The sequence below is a fragment of the Brugia malayi genome, assembly GCF_000002995.4.
Source record: "Brugia malayi strain FR3 genome assembly, contig: Bm_v4_Chr3_scaffold_001, whole genome shotgun sequence".
Taxonomy (NCBI): domain Eukaryota; kingdom Metazoa; phylum Nematoda; class Chromadorea; order Rhabditida; family Onchocercidae; genus Brugia; species Brugia malayi.
This window is the reverse complement of record NW_025062477.1, coordinates 901,937-926,500: the sequence shown is the minus strand read 5'-3', so window position 1 is coordinate 926,500 and position 24,564 is coordinate 901,937. Positions and strand designations below refer to the sequence as shown.

General features: G+C 26.1%; 2 protein-coding genes across 2 annotated transcripts; both read left to right on the top strand.

Annotated features, from left to right (window-relative positions):
- Positions 1-369: 369 nt before the first annotated feature.
- On the top strand, positions 370-12,650 carry Bma-ccpp-1 (Zinc carboxypeptidase family protein; the record flags this gene model as incomplete). Its single annotated transcript, XM_043079617.1, has 23 exons — positions 370-404; positions 749-878; positions 1,159-1,296; positions 1,806-1,881; positions 2,307-2,450; positions 2,573-2,701; positions 3,251-3,379; positions 3,622-3,783; positions 3,939-4,069; positions 6,448-6,578; positions 6,703-6,779; positions 7,506-7,756; positions 7,910-8,013; positions 8,254-8,397; positions 8,609-8,687; positions 8,767-8,926; positions 9,179-9,320; positions 9,661-9,757; positions 10,409-10,619; positions 11,179-11,393; positions 11,668-11,835; positions 12,019-12,180; positions 12,540-12,650. The coding sequence occupies 23 exons, from the start codon at positions 370-372 to the stop codon at positions 12,648-12,650; spliced, it is 3,126 nt and encodes a 1,041-aa protein (XP_042935551.1).
- A 2,825-nt stretch (positions 12,651-15,475) lies between these two features.
- Positions 15,476-19,299, top strand: Bma-ceh-8 (Homeobox domain containing protein; the record flags this gene model as incomplete). The annotated part of the gene is made up of 6 exons (XM_001893714.2): positions 15,476-15,566; positions 15,814-15,916; positions 16,824-16,932; positions 17,292-17,333; positions 18,387-18,581; positions 19,105-19,299. The coding sequence occupies 6 exons, from the start codon at positions 15,476-15,478 to the stop codon at positions 19,297-19,299; spliced, it is 735 nt and encodes a 244-aa protein (XP_001893749.2).
- Between the last annotated feature and the right edge of the window lie 5,265 nt (positions 19,300-24,564).

Genomic DNA, 24,564 nt, shown 5'->3' with positions numbered 1-24,564 from the left:
TATTTTATTATGTCATTTAAACTTAATCGATTTCATATTACTTTCATAGTTCATCTTTATCTTTATCACTTTCAGTGTTTGCTTCCAAAGGTACTACGTAGCTCACAATTATTATATTTAATCTATGTGTATATTAAGGATTTATGTTTGAATTTAATAAACCTTTCTTTTTTCTGCGCACTTTTCTTTCTTACATCTGTAATAATCGCCTTCTTATTCTGCCATATGATTTAATCATTTTTTTGCTAAATAATTTCGTATTTAATGAAACAGGAATAGATCTGAAAGATTGATTGTTGATAAAATTATAAGTGTTATCAGGGACTTAAAGGATGTTTGTACAGATGGAATTTATCTAAGGTCAGAAATATGCCCAAAGAAGATTCACCAACATCAGCACTCGAGTTTGTTATTTCTTATTCTTATAGGTTATAAAAAAAAGGCGAATTTCATTACGTCAAACATTTTGATTTGTTTATTAGCAAAATAGCGAATGGCTGTGGGTAAACTGTATCTTTGAAATAGCTGTTTTCTGTCGATTCTAATAAATGATTTTGGGCATTAATACCCACGCTAAATTTGCAAATTCTGGATCTTATAGATCTGCCTGAATTGTTAGACAACAAAATTTTTGAACACTTTTATTCAGAGATTTGCATTATTATGGTATTTATTAATCCTCTTCACTCTTTTTGATTACATATATTTCCACTATTCCCTCTCGTATCGTTTTTCTTTTCATTTTCAGCTATGGTTGTGATGTTCAGAATTCATTATCAGCATCCGTAATACGATTAATTCAAATGGTTTTAAAAGGTGATAGCGAGGCGAAACTGCATGAGCAAACAGAAATCTCTATCAAGTTATATAGCGAATCGGTTGGTTTATATTATATTGTCTTATTGTTCATCTATTTATTTTTTATTTCTTCATTACCTTTCATTCTGAAACACCAAAAACCATCTCAATGGTGACATTTTTGCTGATTGACGACATTTTATAATTTATCTTTTTTGAAAGGTCAGTATAGCAAATGATATGTTTTTAGTTTACTTACAATTTTTTGAATTATGTTTAATTAATGTTCAACTGTGACTCTGTAGAAATCAACTACCAAATGATAATTATATCAATTTATGTAAGATAACACATTTATAGGCTGCGAAAAATATGTCAAGCTATCGTTTTTTATTGAAAGGTACCGATCAGAGTATGAGTTTCTCGACTGCTACTTTCCAGGATGTAAACAATCGCTCAACTGATGAATATTTGGGTCAGCTGTTGAAAGCTATTGAGGTTAGTGAACTCTTTACCCTTACGAAATGAACTGAATCATTTATGTTGGCCTTTATTGATCGACTCATGATTACGCCAATTTGCACTTTTTTTGAACTTTGTTTTTTTAGTTTTCAGTGTTTTTTTTTTTCCTAGTATTGCCTTTGCTATTTTACTATAATTATTAAAACCTCACATATTTGATTATAGAAGTTTTTTACGTCTAATATGCATCATAACAAAATATTAGCTAAATTAAATTGATTGATAGTTTGGAGATTCTTTTCTTTCTGGGGTCTTTTGGGATGGATTTATCACTGGAAAATAGTACTCAAAGACCTTAAGTATGATTAAGAAATTGGACTTAATATTCTTATAGTTTTCAACAGTCTGTTGTTACATCAACAATAGGCATTGTAGTCGAACTATGTTCATATTTCGAAGTGCTATAAGGGATTATCATTTAAATGGAAGTTTTAAAAATTCAAAGTTTGACTTCAGTTTTATTGCTGTGAAACATTTTTTCCCAGGTATGTCGCAGTGAATTAACAACTTCGTTCTTCTGTCAACTTCTTTTAGGCTTCATCACTAGCTGTAAACCTTCTGGTTTGTTTTTCTTTTTCTTTTTTTTTTCTTTTCGCTATGGATTGAAAAACTATTATTATATCATAAAATATTTACAGTTTCACATTTACTTGCACACTTACCTTTATCAGGAATCACATAAAATGTTATACCTTATAAAATGCTAAGTTAAATTCTTCAAGTATACCTTAAAAATCGAGACTGTAAAATAGAATTAGTATTTCTCCTTGTGCTATGCAAGCATAAAGTGTTAGTGTGTTATTGTAGCTCATACAATTGAATTTTTATTAGTTATTTTGAAGCATTCTCAAAATTCACTTTTTCACTGAACGATTAGAAAAATTGGGATTAAATCCTAATTTTTTTGCTGCTTTATATCTGCTTTTTCTTATAAGTTTACTCATTTCTTTCAGGATTTTTATCCAGTATATTCTAGTTTTTTTCAGCATCACTAATACGTCAGCGTCGCATAATTCGTTTAGATGGAACAAATTCGCTCATTAGACGTTTTGTGTCATTTATTGCCGAATCAGTATATTGTAGCAGTATTGATATACTCTCTTCTCTTCTTATTATGTTATATGTTAGAGGTAATATGATTGACAACTCTCTTAATTGATTAAATGATTGCTAGAAATCTATTATTTTTTTTTTTCAGAGTGAAATGAAGGCGATAATAATTTTCCTAATTTGCACTTTACACTTTTTGCAGACAAAAAATTTTGTCTAAAAGTTCGTTTGGACGGTTTGATTATGCTATTTCGAAAGAAATTATTGTTGCTTGCTAAGGACAGGAAAATGATATCGGTTTTGCAATTATGTTGTTGCTGTATTCGTTCAGGTATATTTTTGTTTATTATTTAATAATTGAGTTGTCAAATAGTAAAACAGATGGTTTTCATAATTAAAACGGCGGAATTCCAGAACTTTGGTGATTAAGTTCAAATCTAAGAGATAAAATCACAGAGAGAAAGTGATTAAGTGACAAATAAAATGTAAAAATAAACCAAAAAAAAAGGCCATAAGAAGAAAAAGTGCTATGGTATCTATCTTTCTCCACTTGTTTTCGAGTGCATTTTGTTCTGTTTTCGTTTTGAAAGAAGTAGAATTGAGCAGTTTGATTAATTAGAAAATTTGAAATATCGTTTTTTTTTTTTGTTTTTTGTTTTTATTTTTTTCTTCTTGAACTTTATTGCATATAAAGATGCCCAACCAAGATTAATTAGAGCAGCGGTTTGGTAATTGATATATTTTTCTGAGATTTCTGTAAGGAGGTCAATATTCAGCAATGTGATCTTGCATTCATTCAGAAATAACTTCAGTTTAAGGAAGTGAACCGTTCATGATTGAAATTATAAAGTTGAAAATTATTTCAAATATTTTAATTCAGTGCAAAATGCGCGAATGTTTGGCAGAAGTCAAGAATTTGTAAAAAACTTGATAACATCAATTATTTCTGGAACAGATGCAATAATTGTGGCTCGCCTTACAGAAATACTTTATATTATCATCAAATTCAGTACGTGTTTTATTTTATTTTATTTTATTTTTTTTTTTTTTTTTCATATTTTCAACTATAGCATCAATTCAGCAGTAGTAGCAAAATTTCTTTTGTTATTTATCTTCTTTATTTGTTTATAAAGATGATATTTTTATTGTACTGTCATATTTTTCTGACTTAAGGAAATATGGAATGTTCATTTAAAATATAAATTTTATATCGTGAATTAGTTCATGTAAATTTAACAGCAAAATTTCCAGAAAATCGTCTCGTAATGACTGTGCTGGAGTCAAATGATATTTTCGCTATGTTAACGAAAACGTTTCAAAAGTATTTTCAACAACAATTCATTGCATCTGAACAGACTCTCCTCGAAATTTGCTTGTTTACAGTGGCATCGTTAAGAGATTTAATGAGACTAAGTAACTCTAATTAATTAATTAATTGCATTTTCAACTGTATTTAAGCAGTATTTCTATTTTGGAGCTTTTAAATGAAGAAAATGGTTTTTTTTTTTCCAGTTCTGTCCTTAGTAAGAGAAAGATTGTGATAAAGTACTGGTATTGTCGGGATTTAGAACGTAACAGAGAACGCCTACTAGCTATTGGTGCAATGGAAACGTTTGGTTCAGCTATTTCATTCATTAGGAACGACAACGAATACTTGGATGATAATTCACAATTGGGGCGGTCTATTATAAATCTTAAGGTTATTTTTTATAACAGTAAACAAAATCTCTTATAAATTTCGGGTTTAATTCATTTTTGATGTTTTTCGGATTTTAGAAATCAGTACTTCCAAAGGCCTTTGAATTTTTTTAAACATTTCAGAGATTGATAAATATGATAACTAATTCAATATAGGTACATTAATTCTCTGAAAATTCTAATGTTGTTGGAAGTCAGTGTCTGACCTCATTTTCTTTTGAAATTATTATTTCGGTTTGAATCAAATCCTTAATTTTCCATCTTTTTGATATAAGGATCATTTATGGAAAAATTGTGGAATGTCTTAATACACTTTCGCATTATTCTTTGTTACTACTTACACTTAAATTGTGTCTCAAGTTATCATATACATCATAAAAAGTTGACAAATGCATGATATCCTCTTCGCTTCAGTCAATAACTCAACTGGTCAGTAAGCCTGATTTGATAACTGACACCAGAACTCTTTAGGAGATTTATTTATGAGCTTGTTCAAGTGTCATTGCGTCATCTTGATAACTTAATTCACTAAATTTTGTCAAATTCATATTCCACTCTCACTTTGTTCTGAGTTAGCTTCTCTACTTGATACTTTGTTATAACTTCAAATTATAAAATACTATCTAAATCTTATAAAAAAGTAAAGTTATCCAAATCTTAAAAATGCTATGTAATCATTATTAACAACATAATGGTTGAATAGCTACACATCAAATACAACGAAGTGCTGAATACTCATATTACCAGTCTTAAAAGAAATTTTCATACTCTCACGATGTTGAAGTATAAAATAATTTCAAATCATAAAATCGTAGCTTCATTAAATGTGTTTTTAATCAGAGATTCAAAATTGTCCATTCAACTGCCAAATCAAAGACTCTTATATTATTCGTTTTATTCATATTTTTCTATTCATTTTATTTGAATCAGATCTGATACTGCTGACTGTTTGAAATGTTCCCAAGCTGTTATAATTGGTATTTTGTTTCAAAATGTCGAATATGTTTGTTTTTGAGTCTTTAAATTCCAGTTTGGATTGAATCTCTCATGAATCTACATGAAGTTCCAATTTTTTTTTTAAAGTCGTTTTTTAAATTTTTCTTAGCTTATTTAAATTTAATCAGATAATTGCAGTGGAAAAAAGAAAGATCTCAGAAATTGAAATTATATTTCAAAGAAAATTCTCGTCAATTTTGAATTTTCAATAATAATCTTTTTCATTAATTTAGATGTATTGCAAAGGAGTACTTCTTATAGTAGATGCATCATATCTATAGCCTAACTTATGGTCCGAGATTTGGTAAAAACATCAGTTCCAAGTCGTCTAAAGTAATTACATTTTGTCATCTGAAACAATTTTCCAATTTTTTTTTAATTTCCATGCTATGGAACAGTTTCAAGTAAAAATGAAATTGAATTTCGTTGTTGAATATAAGATGAATGTACATTTCAGCAAACAAATTATATTTTTCATCCTCATTTCATAGTCTTCTCTATTCTCATACTATGTTTTCCTCAGTTATCGTTATAAATATTTTAATTGTAAGTCACTGGCTCGTTCTTTTATTATCTTTGATATTTATTGAATTTGTTCTATTTGTAGTTTTCGATAAGTTATCAGTTGTTGTTATTCTCTGGAGCAAAGACAAATTTACTGAATTATTAATAAAAATATATAATTATTTTTCACATTTAACAAAATTGTTTTAATTGTTATTTTTGTTCAAACTTCCAGCAAAACTTTATTCTCAACTCCGCCCATCACTTTAGCTCTTATAATCAATGCAAAACAGTTGATTTAAAATTAAAAATCTCTCAAACAGATGTGTTAATGTTGTTAGACACTTGTCTACTAATTATCACTGTGTCTGATTGTTTGATTGTTTGTGAGATTCATTTCAAATTAACAATATCATCTTTTCTATCAATTTATCAGTCAGAAATAGAAGTTAGCCGTCTCATTTATCTCTTATCTTTTATCTTTTCTAACAGTTGTGATATACAGGTGATTCAAAAAAAAATTTTTAATTCGACTATTTGTGCAATTTTAAAATAAATACTTATAAGAAACAATGGTTATGGTGAATATAGCAGCTTATTTTTCACTTAATATTAATGCAATTCAATCTAAACTTTTTGCTAGTATCATACTTTGATATCTCATTAGATTTCATTGCTCTTATTTTCACTTTCAGTTGTTTAAAAATTTTTCTTTCAATAACATTCTTTTCATTAACTCTTATTGTAAAAATTAAATTTAGATTGAATTTCAAATGTTTAAACATTTAAAATTATGTCTGCTTTTCTAAATTTTACTTTTTATATCAATTTTTAAAGGCTAATATTTTGATAAATCTAGTAAGTTTCAAAATATTTCAGGATTCTTTAATTGCATTGTGTATGAGTTGCTTACCTCTTCGTCCATTTCCAATAGCCTCATCCACACCACCACCAATTATTTTCCCACTTCCTAAAATAGGTTGCAGCAGTGCACAACAACAATCCACTTGGTATGTTTATTGAAATTTATCATTTGTATTCTTTCACCTGTATTATATTAAATATTAACTCATTTTTATTTCTTTGAAAATTTAACTTTATTTATGTGTGTTTATAATTCATAATTCATCTTAGGTTGCATGGAAAAAAAGTTGAAGAAAATTTCTTGTATACTTCTCCAGTACAACAAGATAAGCCTACTTTAAGTAGTGGTATGGTTTAATTTTGTTTGATAAGGAAGGAATTGATTGATCAAATAAGTAGATTCTTATTGTGTCATAACGTTTAGAAAAGTGAAATGAGTTATGTTATTAGAAAAAAAAAAAGAAAATTATTAATTATAAAAGAAAAAGATGAAATGAGTTGTTATAAATGCTGCTAGTTATTAATTATGATTAAAAAGTTATTAGAATTAAGACGCACCAAAATATTTAATAAAATATTTGATTCACAGATCAACTTCAAGAAGTATATGATTTACATTTTGAAATTTTAAAAAGAAACGAGTTTTATATTAAATTTTGGTTCAAAATTTTTGTCTAGATATGAAAGTAACGATCGATGAAGTATAATGAGCATAACTTGGAAGTAGTTTAAAGGCTGGTTATAAGGTTTTTTTTTTTTCAATGAATTTACAGTTGTTAACTATAATTATTAAAGTAAGGATATTCATACTATTAAATCGATGTAAGTACTATAGATAATTTAGCTTTTACAAATTAATTTTCATGCTTCATCACTTTAGAATCCTTTTTATCGATACAAGTTAAGAAAGAGTAAAAAAGTATGACATTTTGATAAATAAGATGGTATTAGTACTTGAAATATTAGTATTAAAATAAGTTTAAGGTCTAAATATTCATATTTAAATGCTAGATTTTAGTTTTTGATTTCACACATAAAATTATGCTTAACGGGTCATAGGTCATGGTTTACAGATGAAGACGATGGTGACGAAGAAGATGAAGCATTATTTACAGTAGCACCATTGCATGACAATGACAAGGATAGCTCACATCCAGTATCTGCGTGCTTCCATCACCATCAACTCTCTTTAACTGAGTTAACCGATGACTATGTTCATTATTTCACTGAATTTTTTCAAGGGACTATTAGAGCAGGTTCATCTTCAATGACGACAATTTTGGAGACAGAAGTGGAAAATTTCGCAGATTTGGTAGCAAAAGCAGTGAAGGCAAATATTATAATTGATTTATTTTAATTACAAGTTCTTGAAATGAAAATCAGCTTTGAAATTTGATTTCAGTTTTAAATTTTTGGTACAATGCATGCATAAGTGCTTGTATTTTAACACATAATTTGTTGTATTAACAAATTTCAGAAGACAAGATCGCCATCAGTTTTCATAAAAATTGCTTATCCAACAACAATTTCTCCAACAAATTTATTTTCTGTTTTGCAACCACTGGCAAAGATCAATTCACGGTATGAAAGCATTTGAATTATTGAATTCAATTAATTTTTTACCTTGTATATTTGTAAAACTAGTTCCATGAATATTTTTTTCAGTTACTTATGAAAATTCAGTTACTTGTTGAAAACAAGTGTGAACTTAATGCGAAGTTTAAAATCTAGATTCGTTATTCAACTCCTCATCACTTCTAAAACTAGTTTTAAAAAAAGCTGAAAAACCTTCTCGCATGTGCATAAGTTTTATTCTTTAAGAGATCTATTGATAAAAGATATAGCACATTTGCAAGAGGAATCATCATTCTCTACTCGTATTGTTTATGATTTGGATTGTTTGGTTTGCGATAAAACTAAAGTTCTTACAACCTGGAAAACAATTGGAAACGATGATGAAAATCGGTATTATCCTTATATTAATTAACTTATTTGATTTTACTCTTATGAATTATTTGTAATTTGCTATTTATAAGTTCGCATTAATTATTAATTATTTCTAACTCTACGAGTAACACCAAAATATGGTTTGGAAAACAGTAAAGCAACTTCAAATAATTTAAGAACTATTGTGATACTAAATGTGAACTGAATTACTGGTGCATTTTCATTTCAGGATTGGCAAAATGGATTCCAAAAATCATTTGCTATTTGAGAGTCGATTTGAAGGTGGAAATTTAAGACGAGCCATCCAAGTATTATTTTTCAATATCTACAAAGTTGTAAATGACCATTTCAAAAATTCACTTTATTGGGAGAGAATTGTTGTTTTAGGTAAATAAATGGCATTATCAGTTAATACTGTCACCAGATATCAACCAGTTACGGTCACATTTTCAATGGTTCTTTTTCGAAGTTTCCAACAATGAGGCAGACGTGGATTATATATTTGAAATTATTAATTGCTTCAAAAAGACATCAATGTTTAATCGTGGTAATTATTTTATCTTGACTTTAACTATTTATCAAATCTCTTATATTTTAGATGTATTTTTTAGAAGATACTTTCTTCGAAGAAATTTTTCATAACATAAATAATTGCAATTGTTTGTTATGATTCCAGTAGAGTACACTAAAATTGTGCAACAAAAATTTAATTCCTGAAAAATAATTAACGATATTTACGATAATATAATAAATAAAGCAAAGATGGTTATGAATAACTCCAAGAACTATTTGTTTGTAGGTATGCAACCAGTATTATTCTCAGTTACAGAAGCTTGTCAAGGAAATCCTAAATGGGTACGTACAGGTTCAGCAATATGTTATTGTCGTAATGCTTTCATCCGCAATGACTCTCGAAAACTAAGTGATGCATCTGCTCCAAGGTATTTCGATTCACAAATTTGTTATTTTGAAGATGAATATATAGTGTTACTAGTGAAACAAGTTCGAATTCGAAGAGGCATAATACTTTGTCAGATGTTTGCGTTTTTCAAACATTTTTGTCTTTGAACAATATTCATTTATTCAGCATTTTTGGAGTTTCAACGGTATTATCATGTGGCGTAGCAATATGAAATTCCATATTTTTATCAGAGAATTAAAACTTCAGATTTTTTTTATGCTAACAATCAAAGCATTATTCATGATTTTAAAGGATGGAACAAAGATAAATGTGTGAAATGAAAAAGTTTATCTCTACTATATGATTCTCTATTTTTTCAGGCACTATTTTTCGCTGTATTTTACAATCAGATTTAAATATCGCGCCGATGTATGCTATATTGCATATCATTTCCCGTACACATATTCGATGCTTCAGGTAGTTCATCTCTGAATTGAATTGAAATTATTTTAATGATGATTCTGAGTTCGAATGTTAAGATGGAGCAAATTGAACTTGTGAACTATGAACTACGAGTTAATTGAGCTTATGAATTATGAAAAGTCAAGCACCTATTAAATAGCTAAATAAAACGAGCTAGAAACAGATGACCTAAATATGGTGAGCAGTTATATTATATTAAAAAATGAACAGAGTTTAGTATATCTTATATGACTGTGAGCGTAATATAATACAAACTATATTACTATTTTATTTAATTGGAAAAATTTCAAAAAATACTTGGTATATAATCATGAGTCTTATATATCTACCATTTTTCAATTGTATTTCTAGTTTTAATCTTTTTAACTTTAAACTTAAAAGGATAACTAAGGCATTTAAGAGGAAATTGCTTAGAAATGCTAACTTTATTTAGTAATAAAAAAATGAAGAGATAAGTTAGATATAAATAAATAAATATATATGTATAAGTTGTATGATGTAAGAATAAATTGTAATATTGTTCAAGCGACAGATTTGTATCTGCTATAGAATACTTAAATATGCATTTATTATGTTAAAATTATCAGATAAACATTAGTATTAAATGCATTTATAGGCAGTGTAAATTTTTATGAATAATTTCAGGCTACCTTAGAAAGATATTTGTCGAAAAATGACACGAGAGGACAGCGCTATGTTCGTAATGATAAACTCTGTACATCATTAGCTGGTAATAGTGTGTCACTCCTTACAGTGACCGCTAATGGTACTAAAAAACAATTAGATGATCGCCAGATCATATTGATCTTTGCTAGAGTACATCCTGGAGAAAATAATACAAGTTGGATTATGCATGGTACACTTTTTGTATGTCTATGAATAAACCCAAAAGTAAGATAACGTACTTAAATGAAAGCAAAATAAATTAAATTGTATAGGAAGTGCTTTGAATTGAGTATTTTTCTCTTTTCTCTCTTAAACTTTTTCTCTCTCTCTCTTAAAAGTATTTTCTCTCTCTAAAAGTATTTTTCTCTCTCTTAAACTAGTAGCTAAACTATATATCTTTAATATTATATAACATATACGCTTAGTGGAAGTAATTTTTATTTTTTAATCTTTTGTTCATTTTTTCTTTTTTCTTTTTTTTTTTTTTGATCTATAATAATGGGTAAACTTACTCTCAAGGAAAGAGTTATCAGTAATGAAAAATTTAGTTTAAATCTGAATTTGTAATGTAATTGATGGAAAATGATTTTGAATTTATAACCGGATGGTTACTGTGTTTTACTAGGAAAACGTAGATTACATAGGTTTAATTTAAATTTAAAAAATCTATTTACGAATATTTGATGTTATCATCATCTGTATATAGCTTCTAATTAAGTTAAATTGTTGTGATTGATCAAAATTTTAAGGCATTATGGAGTTCTTGATGAGCGATAAGGAAGAAGCTATGGAGCTTCGTGATCAGTTCGTATTTAAATTAATTCCAATGTTAAATGTTGATGGTGTAGTGAACGGTTCACATCGTTGTAGCTTAGCTGGTGTAGATTTAAATCGAACCTGGGATCAACCTTCATCAGTATTGCATCCTGTTATTTTTCATAGTAAAGCTATTGTACAGTATATAGTAGGTTTTCTTCTTTTTTTTTTTTTCTTGTCTATTTATTCTTAATCACATTCTTACGGTCTAAATTCATGTGCCATATTAATTTTAGATTTGTGTATAATTCATAAACTTAATCTTTCCTTTTTGAATCAAAGGAATTTTGACTTTTTTTGCACTCTGAGTTTTGTTTATTAATAATACTTGTATTTAGTGAATTAATAATGTTTGATTTCTAGTATTTATTATATGATTTTTACTTTATTTCTAATAAGAGATGAAGAATTAAAAATTTCAGGTCGATGTACTTGGAAAGAAGCCATTTTTATTCATTGATTTACATGGTCATTCCAACAATTTCAATTTGTTTCTTTATGGAAACAATCCTGATAACTCATGGCGTATTCTAGATCATTCGCTTCCAGGAAGAAATGATTTCATGTCGCTTCCATTGCTTCTGCAGCAGGTATAATTTACAGATGATTTAATTTAAATAGAAATATGATATATTCGATTTTAATGGATTAAGTACGAATGTATTTTTTACTACCAAAAACTTTGTCATATGTAAAATTTTACTAAATTCTTTTCATTTTCTTTTCATAATTAAACAATTTATTCTGTTAAGTCACGGGAAATTTTTCCTCAGATGTGTAATTACTTTTCACTATCAAATTGTCGATTCAATATAACCAAAACTAAAGAATCTTCGGCTCGTGTAACACTGTGGAAGCAGTTTGGAATCACTCGATCGTATACTCTAGAATCTACTTATTGTGGTTTTAATTGTGGTTCTTTGAAAGGTTATCAGGTTGGTATTTCAGTGTTGTGGCTAGCTGAAATTTAGTTTCTATGGCAGGTTATTTCAAGTGATAAAGTTAATCATTTCTTCTTTTTCATATGGAAATTTTGTTGTTTTTTATAATTTAAGGATATGATCGTTTAGCATTAAAAAAAAACCATTTTTTTGATAAAGCAGGTTGTAATTTATTGTTAGATAGAAATTATTTAATGCCATATGGTGAAATTTGAGTTGTCCAACGATTTGGTTATTATCGGAAAGAAGGGAAGAGAAGACATATTCGTCTAGCATGTTAAATTGAGTTTGAATCTTTGTATCTTTGTTCTTTTTTTTTAAAAAAAAAAAAAAACATTATTTTATGTTTTTAGGTAAATATTGAACATCTAATGGATATGGGTAGACAGCTGTGTAAGACATTTAGCTATTTGAAGAACGATAACCCTTCGAATCAGAAGACAGATGATGACGATTCGGAGTAATTTGATCAAAAACGAAAATATGTAAATCGCCTTTCTGTGGATTTTATTATCAATTGCTTCTGAATATGGAACATAGTGTGAATAACTGTGACACTTGACATTTCATAAATTTGAAATATCGGTAACTGCGATATGACTGAATAAATCTGAAAAACCTAAATCTTTACACTTTCATATGTCTTAGTACATAGTTTTAAATTCATAAATCTCAGGTTAAATTAGCAACCTAGTTTATAAAACCCTTTTCCCTTTCCTGTGTGTTTAACTTTCAAACATTAATTCAGCTTAATTGAATATATGACTTTCTTAAATCAAACTTACCCAATCTGAAGTTTAAGAAATTACGCTCATCGTTGTTTTCCTTACGAATTTATTGTTATTGTTTCGTGTGTTTAAATGTCAAAATATTTTTAATCACATTTATTTTCGTTCATTTGTCCATCTTTCTTCTTCAATGATTCTCATTTTTAAATTGAATTTTTTGTGCTGTGATTGAATTTCCACATAAATTTCCTACTGGTGGTGTTATGAAACAAATATTAACTTTGCTATAAATCAGAAATTTTTTAATTAATAGTCAATCAGTGAAAGTTTTTTTTTTTGGAAAATTGTTCTTTCATACAGTTAATGTATCCAATGCACTTTAATTTCTTTAGGTATGGTATGGCAGATAGTTATGTTCGTGTTCGATAGACCAACGCACTTCGAATTTATTTAAATATAACTATGTTTCAAGTGATGTTTATTTATTTGTTGTTTGTATATGTGTATGCGTGTATTTACGTGTATGTTTACGTGATTTATGTGTATGTATGTGTGATAGTTGTTCATTTGTTCAATCGTGATTTTTCATTTGTATACTAGTCTCAATAAATGTATATATATATCTTTTATTGTATTGTGGGTGATCGAATCTCTCTTATAATAAGTTTCATTTTTATGTTTTGATCTCGGAAATCTCTTTCGTAATTGTTGTCTCATGTATACAACTAATTTGACCTTAGTCATTACTGAAGTATTTTAATTTAAGATTTTATACTGTATTGTAATGCTGTTAAAATGATTGTTAGCTTATGGATAAAGAGGAAGTTGAAATGAAAAGTAGGTGATGATGATGATGATGATGATGACATATTTTAATTAAAATTTTTTGAATTTTAGAAAAATGTTTTACATTTTGGTGAGAGTTATATGAAAAAACAAAGACTAGTAATATGAAGAGATAATGGTTGTACATAGGGTTTATTTATTTTTTACAGGAATTGAAGAGGTTCTAATCTTTAGCTTATTTATTTATTTATTTATTTTGCTTTTTTTTTTTGTGCTAACAATTCGAGGAAAAAAAAAGGGCTCTAAAATGAATTATAAGTCGACATATGGCATATTTACGGTAACCTTGATTACTATTCACAGGTAGCGTACTCCATCAGTAAATTGCCTATTTTGATTTCGGCTTCAACCTTTCATGTGAATTTCAACAATTTATGTTTAAATAATAAAAAATAACGCATGAGAAAGCATAATTTTGAAATTATTATTTAGTACAACTTAGGTTTTTATTTCTTGTTACTATTATTAATATTTACTTCTTTTAAAAATAATTGCAAGAAAAAAAATGTGAAAAGACTAATCAAATGGCTATTAAGTGGTAGCGAAAAATAAAAAGAGTCAATTCGAGAAACTAAATTGAGTTTCTTTCCTCTTCGAAATTTTACCTTAATTGATTGTAACAACAATTTCGTAGATTGGACTTTGCTATGCTTACCAATAATAAATTAAACTTTTAATAGTCTAATTAGATTTTAGAACCGTCAAACAAGCCTAGACTAAGTTAATAATGGTAAATTTTTCCTCAGCCCCACTAACTTTTATAATTACAAGTTTACCATAGCCTAAGTTATTTGTTCATCTTATTAATCAAACATATTTCAAGAAAGAATTTATTAATTTTTTAAGGATTAAAGATTGTCATTACCATTTGAAATATGTTTCCTCCAATTCATTCTACTTTAAAACAGTAATAATGTCAAATCATTACTAATCAAATAATTACTAATTAATGAGTATTTTTTTTCGATATTGTTTATTTACAACAATTGCATTTATTCAATAAAATAATAGGTTTAAACTTTTTTTACTTATTTACCCATTAAATTATTAGTCAATCATTTTCCTTCCATTTATCTTATAATTCCATATTAAAAAAAAAAAGTGAAATTAATTTTAGTTTCGTTACACTAAAGGAAGACAAAGTGGGAGAGGGAGAGAGAGAGAGAGAAAAAAAAAAAAACTTTTAAATACAAAGAAGCAATGATAATGAATGAATGATACAGTAATAGTTCATAAAAGAGTTAGAAGACCTTATTGTCATCAAATGTCCTACATTTCATATACCTGTCGTTCTCCCTTTGACTTTCCTCCTTCCATCTATGGAATCCATTAAGAACCAGCAACAATCCATTTTAACAGGTATGATGTTGATCGTATTTTTCTCTTTCAATCTCTCTCATTTTTATGCTATTTCAAATGTAATTGTACTAATTGATAATGCATAGCAATATGACTTAAACTGAGGTGAATAATTTGACGAAATGCTCTTCTCTTCTCTTTAAAGCATATCGTCAAAAGTGATAATTGGATTAGCATTTTCCTAAAATAGTTCCATTCTATGACACATCGTTCTCCTTTTTCATTCAACCAATAAGATTACCTATCTCCGCCTCCTCCCCAACCTCTGCTACCGTATCCATGAAATGATGTGACAAATTGTGGTTGTCTGGATGAATGGATAGATGGATGGCAATCAAGATGATTATGGTTGCTAAATGATGGATGAGTTGTGCGGTAGTAGTGCTCTATTAACTAGTACAAGTCATCATCATCATCATTCTATTAGCTCATTGATACAACGAAATGGTCGGTTATCTTTTACGCAAAAATTTCATACAATTTTCAATTAATTCTAATTAGTATGATTAATGTGATAACAATCTAAATATCATAACAGATAAGCTTGTATCAATTTATTTTAAAAGTATGAATGGTTCATATGTTGATTGTAAATTTAATCGTTTTCAAATAAAATATGGACATTTTTATCATAAAATAAATGTCGTGATGATTAGCAAGAAAATGGAATATTTGAAAGAAGGAAAATTTTCAGAAATACAACATGGACATGTAAAAATTCCGGATTTGATTACTACTTCAGTAACATCAGGAACACATCAACAACAACATAGTGATGCTAACAAACGTAGGGATAGGTTAGTTAGTAATTTTCTTTTTCCAGTATAACGAAAAAAAAAATTATAGTACAATCATTGTCAGAAATTTTATATGTTTAAAAATTCTAAGCATCTCCATTGATGAGAAAATGAATTAAATTTGGATTTGAATTTAAATTTTTAACTAAAATTTAAACTTCAGACTTTAAAGGATTTATTTATCTTTATTGTTTAATTAATTAATTATTTGATTAATTAATTAATTAACTCACTTGTTTAGATTTTAATGTCTTACTAGATGAATTATTCTTAAAATAACTTTGTCAGTACTTCTTTACCTTCTTGACATACTTTTATTAACATCTACTTTTCTGCATCCAAACATTCACAATTTTCTAAATATTTTACATTGTAAGCATTAATATCACCAAATTCCCTTATTAGCAGTGCTCTCTTCATTTAGGTTTAGTTACAACTTTTAATAAACATAGTGTAAATTCTAAGTATATTATAATAATAAGTATAAGTTAGTTATGATCATAATAGCATATTAAAAATCACTAAATCCAAAAATCAGCTCTTAAAAAACACTTATCAATTCAATGATATGCAGAACTCACGCTTAGTTTGGTTTATTTAAATTATATTTAAATTTTTAATTGAAGTTTAAACTTAGAGATCTACAAAATTTGTTCATCTTCATCGTTTGTTATTTTTTTTAAATTTCAATATTCAACCAAAAATTTAAATTAAAAGAAATTAAACTAAAAATTTAAATAAAAGTTTTTTGTACTTAGATTTTTATTCAAAATTTTGTTCATTTCAGAAAAAAAATGAAATACTTTATTTTTTTTTCCTTTAATAGCAATATTTATAATATTTATGATTTCTAGATGGTTTTCCGGGAAAATATTTTATTGAGAAAGTTCGGTGATTTCTATTTCAGAGAGTCAAAGAAACAGAGGCGCAATAGGACCACGTTTACAACATTTCAGCTTCATGAATTAGAGCAAGCTTTTGAAAGATGCCATTATCCTGATGTTTATGCCAGGGAGGTATGTTATTCGATGAAATTCCTAAATTTTACTCTCTCTTCTTAATTTGATTAAATTTTGAATTACTGTACTTGAATTCATACTTGAATTGCTATAGTTGTAGTTAAGTTGTAGTTCAATTACAGTTTTTCAATGAATGATATTGTTGCAACAATGATAAATGATTTTTCTCTTAAACTATTTCAAACAAAAATTAGAAATTTATATTTGTCCCTATTCTATTACTTTTTGAAATGAAAATATTTCAATTTAAGGCAAAACTATTAGCAAGCAATCCTTCAAATTTTTTTAAAATAGCACTTTATCACTTTAAATTTTATAGTAAAAAAGATCTTTTTTTTATTTTATTATATTTTTAGTTATTGGCTCAAAAAGTGAAACTTCCTGAAGTTCGTGTCCAGGTTAATTATTCATTTCATTTCTTATTTTTATATTTTCTTCTTCCTCTAGCAATTTATTACATATATTTGATGTTATCTTTAATTTTATTATTATTTTTTTTAATCTTTTAAAAAGCTAAGCATTTGTAAGTTTATCACTATTTAATAGTTTTATATAAAATTAGAACAAATACTTTTGAGTTCCAAAACATTGCATTTAAAACTTTAAATCAACTAAACGTTATATTGTGATACTTTTGGAATTCTGAAACTTTTTAATTTTATCTTCTGTAGAAATCTTTATGACAATCTTAAAGTTTAAATGGAATGATTAAATGTAGGAATAAACGAACTGGAATGAATTTATTTTTTAATGAAAACATGACATTTATGGTCATCATCATCAGCTGATGACATGTATGACCTTCCAGAAAAGGGGTAATCTGCTTGTCTTATTTCTACTCATTAATTAATCTACCAAGTAGTGATTGTGAGAGAGTACCAAATAATCTCAAATTTCATCCCTTCAAACTGTCACATCTAATTGTTATTTCCTTCTTTAGCCCATTTCTTCCATACACCAAAACAATGACATAATGACAAATCTTTTCAGACTTTTCCGACTTCTTTCCGATTAATTCCCATTAAGATTGGTTGGTTAATCCGAATTAGCCATAAATTCCCAAAAATTTATGTCTACAAAATGGACAAAAAAAGAAAAAAAAATTTCTATTGAATTGACAAACTATTTGGGTTATAGGAATATAATGGGATGGTTTTTACTTCTTTCTTTGTTTTTTTTTTTTTTCTTTGAAAGCTATGCTATAAAGAAGTATTGAATGATATGCCAATAATTAATAGTAATTAACAAACTTAAAGCATCAAATTTACTAAAAAACTGCAAATGTTAATTTTCATTTAAACATCTCATTGAGTTAAGCATTAATAAATCAATAAGCATTATGAAAATCAAAAAATGAAACCATTAGAGAATTAAATTAAAAATTAATAAATTAAAGTGAATTCTTCGAATTAATTTAATTTGTCTTCAATTTATCAAATTTATTTTTCTAGGTATGGTTCCAAAATCGACGTGCTAAATGGCGTCGTCAAGATAAGGCAGAAAGTAGCGCAATTGCTGATTTACCACCTGTGCGGCACAGTACGCCAGGAATACCGTCATGGGCATGGATGACTCATCCGGATGATTTTTCTGGTCTAATGCATCCATTTGTTCCGCAACCAAATGGTTTACCGGGTTCAGATATGGTTTGTTATATATTTCTCTTTATATTCTGTCTTTGTTTACATTATTCTGCTTATTATTTGTCTTATTCCAAATGTCTAACCATTTCATTACGCTTACATCCGTGTATATATGACGTGTGTGCGTGTATGTGTATACGTGTACGTGTACGTATGTGTGTGTGTGTGTGTGTTGGATTCAGCAAACTAATTGGTTACTTACTAGTTAAAAGTTTAATCTTTTGATTTCAGTCTCATTCATACATATATAATTTTTATATTTCAAATCTACTCTTCTCAACTTTTTATCTTATTTCAATTTTAGACTAAATTTTTTAACATACTGACTAACTCACGTTAACGTATTAAATATTTTTCTCGAATTGAGAATTTGATGTTTAGTCGTTTCCTAACTTAACTTTTAAAATCTTAAGTTAATTTTATAGACTTATTTACTCGACATAATTTATACTTTTTAAAAAAAAAAAAAATTAGTGCTATAATCACTGCTTCATTTGATAAATAAATAATTCAATCATTTTTCTAGGTTATGAAAACACCTTCATCTTTCTGTTTCGGATATTTGCCAACGGCAACGCCTACGGCAAATACGTATGCAAGTGTTACCGGTTCAGGAATTAGTGGTACACAATCATTTCCTGATAATGAACTACAAGGAGGAGGAGTTCATAGTGAACAGAAAAACATTTATGCTAATAATATACCTAATATAAATGTGTAAATTAATGAATAGTTTATTATGAAAAGTGGAAATTTCAAATTTGAAATGAAATAGTAATTAAGTCTTTTTCGAATATATTTTTTGGTTAATTTTGTAAAAATTAATGAAATGTGATAATATTAACAGATTATTTATGTATTAACGTTTATTTTATCTTTAAAAAAAATGATTAAAAAACTATGAAAATAATATAAATTAAACGTAACGTAAATTTTGTAAGCCTAATTTCTTATTTATTATTAATAAAAATATTTCCAATATGCTTGCATTGTTAGAAAGAAAAAAAAAAGGCAATGAAATATGTGAAATTAAATTAATTTACTCATTTATTAGTTGCTAACTGTTGAATATCAAATAATATTAATTAATTATAAATAATTTTGTCATTAATTAGATTTACTAAAAACAACAATATTTATTATCAATTCAAACTTTTTGTTATCAGAAATAAAAAGAATGTTTGTTATTAGTTAATTTCAGTCATTTAAATAATTAAAATTTATCCATAATCTTTCTTTCAATTTTAAATTATTTTGAAAAAGATAAATATTAATTATGACAGTTAATGATAATTCTAAAGTTTGCCTCAATTTCATCTTTTATTTCAGTTTTATTTTTAAATTTTATTTTTCCAAAATAAATAAAATAGTAAAATGTGAAAGAAAAAAAAAAAGGGAATAAATACAAATAAAAAAAAAAAAAATAAACAGCGAAGTTGACATCTAATGACAATTTCACTATTCACTAGCAAATTGTATGTAATAAAATGATATCTTCAATCTTATTATCATCAATCATGATTGATAACTTTTATAATGATGCTGATAACAGGTTTATTCGAATCTATCTTCACATACTTACATTTTTTATTTATCTTTGATATTATTCAGGATGAAGAATCATCAACTAATTCACAATTTTTCTTTCTTTTTTTTTTTTTTTTTTGGATCAATCATTTATATTATACCTCCAGCAATATATCATTTTAAATTCTTTTCAATTCCTGTCAAAAATCTATCAAAACTACTGTTCTGTTAAATTTTTGCCATAATTTTTAGAAATTTTTCGTCTTCATTAGAATTTAATAATAATTTAATTTAATTTTTTCTTCTTCTTTTTCTCTGTCATTTTTGCTTCCTTTTTGTTTTTTTTTTGTTTTTTTTTTTTTTTTTTTTTTTTTTTTTTTTTTGCTGCAAGTAATTTAAAAGAAAATTTATGTGAAAAATTTTTTCATGTGATGCTTTTATAAATAAAAAAGTTTATGAAATATTTGTTTTTTTTTTTTTTTTGCTTTTGCATTTGAACATAAAAAAGTGAAAAAAAAATTTGAATGCATTAATTATTAATTAAATGTAATAATTTTACAATTTTATCATTTCATCTAAGCTTGTTTATTGATTTTATATCAAAGTTGTGATGTATATTAAATTAAAAAATTAATTAATTAATGAACAATTTTAAAATAAAACGATTAGTTGACTTTTTTTTATTTACTAATTTTACTTTTACACTATCATTCATTTGAATTCATAATTTCCATTTATTTATGATTAAAAATTATTTATAACTAAAAATTAAAAAATCAAAAATCGGAAAGAAAACGGAAAGAAGAAAAAAGCTACGGTAACAGTGTAAAATAATATTGTAATTATGAGAAATTGAATGAAAAATTGGAAGTATTTGAGAAAAATAGTAGTATAAAAATAAATGCGAAGGAATTATTGTTATCATTAAAGTTTTTTGTTTTAAATAATCTAGTGAAATTAATTTTTTGTGTGATATAAAAAGTGCCGAATAGTTGAAACATTATTCATCTCGAGATCAAGATTAATAATTAAAAAAAAGTTGAAGAACAATGATTAGAGATTATCAAGATTAACATTAACTATCCATGTTGATCTTTTGAATGGGAATCAAATGAAATTGTTGTTAGGTTAGGGTCAAAGTTCAATTAAATCTGTAGGTCAGGAGGGAGAAAGAGAGAGAGGGAAGAGAAATTTATGTTGTTGGTAAGAATAATTTGCAAATTATTTTCTTATACAAAACAATTGTCAACAATAATTTTCAATTGTAAATAAATTTTATTAATAGATTGGAGAAATTAGAAAAAATAATCTTATTTATAACTTATAAAGTTTAATTTATCATTTATTAATTTTCATCAGAATATTTACATATTTTGCTTTAACAATTTTTAAATATTTTAATTATAACAGAATACTTATATTATAAAATTAATTTAATTTTTCCAACTAACATATTTTTGTTAAAACCATTAAATGGTTTTTTTTTTTTTTGTAACTAATATTACTTCAAATATTTTTAGCGACAAATTTAATAAATTTAAAATTCATAAATAACTGTGAACTAATATGTTTATTCTTTCCCAATTTTTTTGTCATTCTATCCGCATGGGCAATATTGTGATGTTTTCCTTTTCCCGTGAAACCTACTAAAATTCTATATTCCAATTAATCTGGATTGTTATTTCGAGTATTTTGCATTATTCAATTCACATTTTGCTAATTAATTATTATAAATCAATATGGTCAAATTAAATTAGCAAACAGGTACAGGGTCATTTGTTTTTTTTTTTTAAAAAAAAAATATGCCACAAACTTTTAATTTTTGTTTTTTTGTAAAAATAAAAACTTGCAAAAAAAAAAGATATTTGAATTAACTGACAGTTATTTCATTTTTTAGTTTATTACGAATGAAAATTTTTTTTAACTGTTTAAATTAATAATGTCATTGAAGCATTAGCTGACTTTTAAATATAACTGAATGCAGCTATTTTATCATTTATTTATCACTTATTTATCACTGCCATATTTTCTATTAACTTTAGCAATTACTTTCGGACGAATAATCAGCTGAGAGCTTTTCAGTTAACACTCACTCATATTGGTAAATTTCATTTACTTTTCCGTTTTTCATTTTTCGTTTTTTTTTTTTTTTTTTTTTTTTTTGTTTCTTATAACCCAAATGTTTACTTTTTTTTTCATACATTTAAAATACTTTAATAAAATGTTTATTCAATCATATTAAAATGATATGTAAAATAAAAATTAAAAATTTTATTTTACCGATAGATATGATAAGAATATACATTTTGTTAGATGGAATACATTTTCCTAATAAACTTAGGAATCTAAAAAACATAATTAATAAATTTGGAAGTTTACTTTAGGAAGAGAAGTAAGATATGTTTACAAGTAAGAAGATAAATATTGCATTTGGATTTGTTATCTTCCAACAAATTCTTATCAGTACATCATATCATACTCAAGACAAATCTAGGTATTATCTTTTCACTTAATTAATTTGGTCGTTTATTAATTATAACAAAATCACTTACCCATTAAATAATTTGCATTTCAAATTATTTGAATTGATGATTACTGTGTAGCAACTTGATCATTAATTAATTGTTCAAATTAAATAAATGGAAATGATTAAAGTAATTTTTTACTTTATTTTCTGCAACATACCAGGAAATTTAAATATCATAGAGTAATAATTTTTTATTAACTTCATATAAATGGTTGATTTTTTTGACGAAAAAGAAAAAAATTATTTGTTTTCCGAACTGTTAGAAAGTACCTCTGAGACAAACAGTTTGTTCTTAAGATAAATATTAAATTTTTCGGATTTTTTTTCGAAAAAGAGGTATTAAACAAATTTTATCAAACTTTTTTTTTTTTTTTTTTTAAGCACAAATGACATTCACAAGAAGGAAAGCACTGAGGAAAACAAAAAAAAAAGAAAAAAAAATTTGTTATTTGAAAACCAATACACAAAAAACTAATTAATTATAGGAAAGCGAGAAAATAGCATTACTGTTACTTACTTAACAAATTAATGAAAATATGGAATGATCTACAATATGAACTTTATGAAATTATAAAGTTATCAATCAATAATGCACATTATCATTTGAGTGATAATCAAGATAAGAAATCAATTAAATGCACCAATGTTTAGATATAGAAAATTTTAAAGTTTGTTTATGTAATATTTACTTATTATGTAGAATGTAATAGTATTTCATAAATTTCATATTAAAATGTCACATTTTTATTTACTATTTCTGTTCTTTCATTCTGTTACTTTATTTTCATTTATTATCAAAAACAAAATTTAGAGTATAGCAAAATTGATTTTCTCTTGCACAATATATGCAAGTTAAATTTACTATTTGAACTACTCTGATCATCAATCTTATTAGTAACCAAGAAATTTATGCGGTAGGTTATTTTAAATTTGAAGCAGTAATATTTGAGTGATATTGAGATTTTGCTATTGTTTAAATTTTCAACAAATTTAGTTAATTTATGGAAAATTTGAATTTTTAGCAATATTTGAAATAAAATATATACAAGATGATAGTGAAAGGGTAAAAAGCGCCAGCAATATCTAATCGGTAAAGCAACATCAGTTATCTTATCAAAAACATCAAAAATACCGCAACTATATAAATTTCATACATCTGACGTAAAGGTAAATGCATTTGTCAACTGTTTATACCTTTCCTATTCCATCTATATCCTAAACAAATTTTATTACTTCATCTATATGATAGATGGAAATTTTATTCATTCTATTCTACTTATTATATATATATAATTTATTATTTAGAATACGTTGCAATAACTGGTGCTAAATTTTATGATTTTATGATAAAAATATTTCACAAATTTTCTAATTTTCCAATATTCCATAAACAGACTAACAATATGATCAACGATTATCGGAAATGTTTTAATAAAGTCTAACGTTAGTGAAACATTTACTCAAACAAAATATGTCATTTTGTTCTATTATATCGTTATTCGTCGAAGTGTTTCATGATGTGTCGAATAATAACTTAAATTTTATGAAAACACTAATTTTAAAAATCACTGAGATGAAAAAGCAGGATAACTTAACAACATCGATAGTTACAAATCCGGAATACTGCTCAAATAATTTCAGTGTGTTGCAAACAAATTTTAAGAAACTTCGAAATCATACCTTTTAGGTCACTAGTAAATTACAGAATTTAATCGACAATATATTCAGAATCAGGAAATTTAATTACGCTCATTACTTCCGTAGCTCGGCAAATTTTAACGGGTGAATTATCTGTATTTCCAGTGATAAAATAAAGTTCGATAATTGTGTAGTGAAATGTTAAATTTAAAAAAAAAAATTTTAGAAAAAGTTTTAAAAAAAATTTTAAATTTGAAAAAAAAACTTGATAAATAAAAATATCAGAACAGTAAT